Here is a 6,249-nt window from a genome sequence, read left to right on the forward strand (position 1 = left end):
CAAGGGTATGGGGGGAACATCCCCTATGCTGGCATGGTCCAGGGGCAGGAGGATGCTTTGGGGCACCCCCAGCTTTCTGCCCCCCTTTTCTCCATACCTCCTTGGTGTGGTTGTTGTCCTTCTTCCCCACCTTCTCTTGCTTCTGCTCCGGCACCTTGCTCTGCCGCCGGCTCAGCCGGCCGGCCGTGGTGCTCTGCCCATCACTGTGGGCCCGTGGTGCCTCGGATACACTTGGCTTGGCCAGACTGCCCTGGAAAAGGAGCAAAAAGCCACTGCTTGGAGGGAGCTGGCAGATCCTATCTGCCCCATCCTGCTTAGCCTGAGGGCGGGGAGCAGAGGGGTTCTTTCAGGGATGCGGGAAGAAATCCCAAGGGCAGCCGGGAGCTCCAGGGTTTTGGCACGGGCCAGGGAAGAGGTTCCCACCGCAGTTCTGGGTGGGAGAGGAGAGGAATCTCCTCCTCATCCCCTCTGGGCCTCTGCAGGGGCTTTTTGCTTTAGGAAGGATGTTATGGCAAGGCCATAAATCAACAATATACATTTGTAGCCGGCTAAAAATAACCTGTCCCACTAACATGGTACAAGGTTGTGTGTGAATGTGCCATGGGAACTGCCAGCCCTGTCTCACGCTGCTGAGCAGGGAAAACGGCAGCGCTCACCACTCCGCTCTGGGAATGTGCTCCAAGGAGCCTGAAGTGTCTCATCCGAAAGCAGAATCAGCCCAAAGGAAGGTATGCGGGAACAGCAACCTGGCAGGCGGGTTCTGGCACTCACCAGGATGGGGATCCAGGTGGCCAGCTCCTGCCCTTTGGCTTTGGCATGCTGGAGGCTTTGAGTGGTTTGCTGGTAAGCGCGGTGGGAGACGGTGCTAACCAAGGCGCTGATCCGGCCCAGGGTGCTGGGAGCACTGGGAGCGCTGGGCTGCTGCTGGGAGACCTTTGCTGCTGATCCCCGTGTCTCTTTGGGTTTCTGACCTAAAGGCAGAAGAAAATAGGTAGAAGAACGGTGGGGGGTTTATGTCCTGATGGGTCAACCTTCTGGGCAGTCCTATGCCAAAAATCCAGGGGTTTCCTCCTGCCATGTGTGCCCCACCAGTGAGGTGCCACTCGACATACAGCCAGCCCTCACCAGACACCCTCAGAGGGGATTTGGGCATCAGGATTACCTGCTTCTTCGTCCTCCTCCGGCAGCAGGTACTCCATCAGCTTTTCCAGCCCTCCTAGGGCCGTGTCAACTCCTGCGGCTGCCATCTGGCTCACTGAGTTCCTCCTCGTGTATTGTGCTGTCATCTCCACTGTGTTCTTGGTGGCCTCGTAGCCCTCTGCTGCCAGCTCCTTGATCTTATCCATGGAGTTGCCAATGGTGCTTTTGGCACTTTGGAGCGGGGAGGAAATGGTGTCTTTCAGTTCAGATGCGAGCTGTGGGTGGAGAGATGGAGATTAGTCCTGCTGGTGTGCTTGGCGTGGCATGGGACAGCCAGAGGGACCACGGAGACCCCAGCCATGGCCAAGCCAGTAGACAGCCCAAAGTGGGGCATAACGGCTCTTTCCAGCCTAGACTGGAGGTATTTGGCAGGGATGGGACATAGGATACTGTTGATCTAGGTTTGGGAGAGCCCCAACCACCCCCTGGTCTGTAGGAGCCTCTGGAAGAGCCCTTGCTTGGAGATGTTGCCTTTTTTCCCTCCCGGCAGCCCATCACCATCCAGAAACGAGTCCAGAGGAGACATGCTGTGGGCTCTGCAGAGGGGCTGGGGTGTCCCAGACTGTCCTGCCTGTGACTTACCTTGTCAACAGGGTAGTGCAGGGCAGGGATCTTCTCCTCCAGGTGGTCCAAGCCTCGGCAGGCCAGGTTGTTAGCCACAGCGACTGCCTTGGACAAAAGCATGGGGTGGGTTGGTAAGAAGAGCTCCCAGGCTGTGCTAGGCACGTGCTAGTGTCAGCACTGTCCCACCAAGGGAGTTTCTGGTGGGGTTCCCCCTGCCATGTCTCTCCTGGCAGATGGACTCACACTGAGGCTCCAGCCTGCGCACCACGGGCTCCACGCTCCACATGGCCAAGGCGCCGGCACCTTGCACGCCCCGCTCGTAGACGTCGCACACTGAGGCCATGAGAGGATGGGCCTCCTTGGTGCTGATGTAGGTCCGCTGGAGGCTTTCGCAGGTCGAGCTCACCACCGGCAGCTGCAGGACCCTCTGCAGCACGTTCTCCTGCGCATGGCAGACGAGCTTCAGTTAGCCAACAGCCCTTCCCCAAGGATCCCCATCATACACACACCGGTGGCATTTGGCGTGTTGCAGTGACCACAAAGGTCCTCAGCTCATGCTGGAGGGAGAGGAGGAGGAGGAGGGGGGCATTTCTTGAACCTCACTGAGGGTCTGCCAGCTACACTCATATGGTATAGCCATGGACAAGCTGGCTGGCTGCTGGTGCTGAAGGAGCAGGGACACCACAGGGAGCGTCGACGGGTTGATGGTCCCCACTCCCCCATCTCCCAAGTCCATAGCCCAGCTGCTCCCTCTGGCTTTCCACCCTGCTCTGCTGCTTCTTCCACTGACCCAGCCCTTGATCCTGTCCTTGGACCAGCAAAGACCAGAGCCTATGTGGCACCTCTGTCCTGTCTGTCTTGTCGCCACTGTGACAAGTAAGGGATATGGACCTCAAAAATGAGAAGGGAAGAGGGACAGGTCTGTCCTAAGGGCACACAGGGCTTTGGTAGGAGCCACTGCTGTAAGAAGGGGGCACCAGAGCTCTCCAGGGCAGCAAGGCACCGTGTCCCCACACCCTGCTAGCACAGGTGATGTGGGATGCCAGTATAAACCAGCACAGCTGACCCTGACCTCTGTGTGTGCTGCCAGTGCCAGAGCACGGTCTCTCAAAGCTGGGTGAGTGGGATAAACGCGCTCTGCTCCTCCTCTCACCCGGCGCCCACGTGGCGAGGTGAGACGACCGAGAGAGCTGTTGCACCCCAAGGGAGGATGGAGTTGAACATCTCAGCAGCCGTGAGGGAAGAGCTCTTTGGGTTGCACTTGACAGCGCAGAAGAAAAAGCTGAGCTTTCCCCTGATCGCCTTTGGGGCGGGGAGAGGGTGAGTTTGGCTTCACGTCCCTACGACTGGACTGTGACTTTGCATGTTTGAGAAAAGCTGTATTATTTTGTGCTATATTGTGCTAATTTCGGCTTAGCTGAGCTAGCCCTCACAAATCCTGCAGCTGGCCATCCTGGGGGCTCTGGCTGTTCAGAGCAGTGCTGCATCCACAGCAGCATGACAGAGAGGACCAGGGTCCACAGTGGGGGGACACATGAAGGACAGGCACTGCTGGCAGGTATCACCGAGGGCTCACATCAGCTCAAGGTTAAGTCTCTGGATTCTGAACTATTTAATTTCAAGCAAGCAAAAGATTTCATCCTTTCTCTTTGATGACATTCCGTACTATTGCATCAAAGATACATATAAAGACGACAGGGGCACCCGTGGGACAGCATGAGATGTGACTTGTATTCATGTGGCAGAGTCGGTAGGCACTACCAGGTGCCCCTGGCACACCTCTGCCCTCCCCTCTCCCTCTTCCTGCACCCACCTGGGCACTTCCATTCTGCAGGGTCTGATTCTTCTTCGCCGTCATCGTGACGCATCCACCTGCAAAGCAAAGTTGGGAGCCGTAGACCCTGCAAAGGCAGGGCTGGGCTCGGGCTCCCCCCACTCACTCCTGCACCCCCCAAGCACAGCAGGGCTGGATGCTGGGCTGAGACACGCACCTCTCATGGGTGCAATGGATGTGGCATTGCCTAACACTTGACTTTTTACCAGTTAAGCTGTAAAATCAATGAGTCCACACAGTCCTCCCCTGCCGATGTGTCTGAACACCCAAAGATGCAAAAAAATTAGTTGAGAGGTGTCTAGTTTGGAGGAGCTGCAGTACAAGGCAGGATGAAGGGCACTGGCAGAGCTGGAAAGCAAACTCAGAGCAAGCAGGATGCTAACAGCTGTACATGAGGGCCAGGCTGAGAGCAGCAGGCTGAGAAGGGGTGAGAAGGCAGGACAGGAGCAGAGAGAGGGGATGTGACGAGCTGCCCAGCTGTGGTCAGCATCCCCCTCCCACACATCTGCTCCGCAGCAACATCGCTCGCAATGCCAGCGCCTGTCTCTGCGCAGCCCCAGCTCGATGCGGGGGGCAAAAGCACCGCAAAACAGCCGTCTCCACCGCTCCTGGCTGGGTGACTGCCGAAAGCCAAACTCCAGCTCCCAGCCCTAGCACAGACTCCCTTTTCTTAGCAGCAGATGAAATTCCGGAGATGTAGGGAGAGCAGGTGATCTCACACCCCCACCCCCTGGTCCTGTTGAAGCTGTCCCCAGAGCGGCTGGTGGGGACAGGCTACTCACCGAGGGGCAGCCCGTCCCCAGCAAGGCAGGAGCAGAGAGTGGTGGCTGCACCGTCCCTTCACCCAGATCCTCTGAGAGTGAGGCGCTGTACCTCAGCCACTACTACCACCACCACGAGGCCCCACCTCCCAGTTGCGTGGGTTTGGGAGCTGGAGGATTGCGGTGGAAACGGGCCAAGGAGCTCTCTGAAGCCACCGTAACTTGGAATGGATGAGGACAGAAAATCCCCTTTGTTGTTTACACTGCAGAGCCCAGAAGCTGTGGCACGGCTGGGATGCACCGGGGTTTAATGCCACTCCGTCAAGGTAGAGATGAAAAGAAGCTGCCCTTGACCTCCCCACCTCAAAAGCAACAGATCACAAGCAGCCAGGGAGAAGGTCAGGCAGCGTTTCCTGAGAGATTAAAACCTTCCTGTATTCTGTTATGCCTCGTGCTGGACCCTGTCCTATCGGGAAATGCAACCCAGACCAAGAACAGTTTCTCCCCCAGAGAGTTTACTAAGCATAAGGAGCAGAAGGCAGACATGGGGGACACATCCCGCAGAAAACAATCTAGCCTGCCCAGGTCTGCAATTTCTAGGAGAATTCAAGGAGGGTTTTAGTGAGGAGGGTTTTAGCTGAGGGTCAGGGCAGACACTGCATTAGGAAAGCTCTGGGCATTTGGAGCAGACAGAAATGGAGAAAAAAGTCAGGTTGGAAGGGATCTCTGGAAGCCATCTCATCCAACTCTTGCTCAGAGCAGGACTGCCCTGGAAACTAGGTCAGGCTGCTCCGGGTCTTGTCCAATCTTGCAAGTCCCTAGGGTAAGATTCTCATCTCCATGGGGCTCTGTTCCTGTGCTAACTGGAATTTTCTCTGTTGGAACCTGTGCCTGCCATCTCTTACCCTTGCTCTGAGCGCTGCTGAGCAGAGTTGGTGCTCCAGTCTGTGCTCGTATAGCATGTGCTCCATGCCCCTAAACATCTTACCTTCAGTGATCCTCTGCTGACTCAAGATCTCTCCTGTGCTGGTGGGGCCAAAACAGGACACGGGTCCCCAAATGTGGCCTCACAAGTGCTTATAGAGACAAGCAACTGCTCCCCTTGACCAGCTGGCAACTCTGTCACCAGTACCGCTCCTTCAAGGGCAGCCTGCCTCGCTGCGCAGGAGGCACTCTGCGAGCTCACATCCTGATGAACAAATCCATTCATGGTACTGATTGAAAAGAAAGAAGACACCACCTGCAAGGAGCTACCGTAAGTTTTGTCTGTTGCCTACAGAGGTCAAGGACGAGCCACACTGGTGAGATGAGGACAACATTGTGGAAAGAGGAGAAATGCCAGAGGGCAAAGCAGTACCCCTGGGGATCCGCGCAGAGGAGCCAGCCAGGCAGCCTGCTGACACAAGGCTGCTGCGTCTCCTGGACCACGCGGCACGAGGCAGGGAGACCCTTGATGTGCATCTCAGCGTCAGGGGAGCCTCCGGCAGCAGAGCCAAGTCCTTGAACACTCGCAGCTGGCCCGCACTCCTGTGCAGGACCTGGAGGTGTGCACCCAACACGGCTCCATGGCCGCGCTGCTCATACGTGGGGTGGGAGACTTCCCAGGGAAGAAAAATCACCCCTTTCCTCCCTGGAGTTTGCTTCCAGCACGGGGCTCTGCACAGCTCGTGGTACTGCCGTGCCAGCTGGGTTCAGAGGCATACGAGTGTCCTGGGCTGCCAGCGGTGGGGTGAGTCCAGACAGCGGGACAAAGGGCAGCAGCCTGCTCAAAAGTTCGCTCTCTTGGCACCGAGACTTTTTCCAGCCCTGCTGGCGTTGTTAGAAGTGCAGAGGCCATGCAGCCTTCTCTCTGCTTCGGCTGTGTCAAGGGTTAGAGCTGGGCTGGCTCCA

General features: G+C 57.2%; 1 protein-coding gene across 1 annotated transcript in view; it reads right to left on the reverse strand.

Annotated features, from left to right (window-relative positions):
* PLIN1 (perilipin 1) overlaps positions 1 to 3,622 on the reverse strand; it is a 5,762-nt gene extending 2,140 nt beyond the window's left edge. Inside the window, exons 1-6 of the mRNA XM_010141241.1 lie at positions 3,578 to 3,622; positions 2,008 to 2,206; positions 1,783 to 1,865; positions 1,163 to 1,415; positions 772 to 971; positions 98 to 250 (exon numbers count right to left, since the gene is read on the reverse strand). Coding sequence (XP_010139543.1) covers positions 98 to 250; positions 772 to 971; positions 1,163 to 1,415; positions 1,783 to 1,865; positions 2,008 to 2,206; positions 3,578 to 3,622 — 933 coding nt within the window. The remainder of the gene's footprint in view (positions 1 to 97; positions 251 to 771; positions 972 to 1,162; positions 1,416 to 1,782; positions 1,866 to 2,007; positions 2,207 to 3,577) is intronic.
* Positions 3,623 to 6,249: the final 2,627 nt, after the last annotated feature.

The sequence above is a fragment of the Buceros rhinoceros genome, unplaced genomic scaffold (assembly GCF_000710305.1).
Source record: "Buceros rhinoceros silvestris isolate BGI_N320 unplaced genomic scaffold, ASM71030v1 scaffold31348, whole genome shotgun sequence".
NCBI lineage: Eukaryota > Metazoa > Chordata > Aves > Bucerotiformes > Bucerotidae > Buceros > Buceros rhinoceros.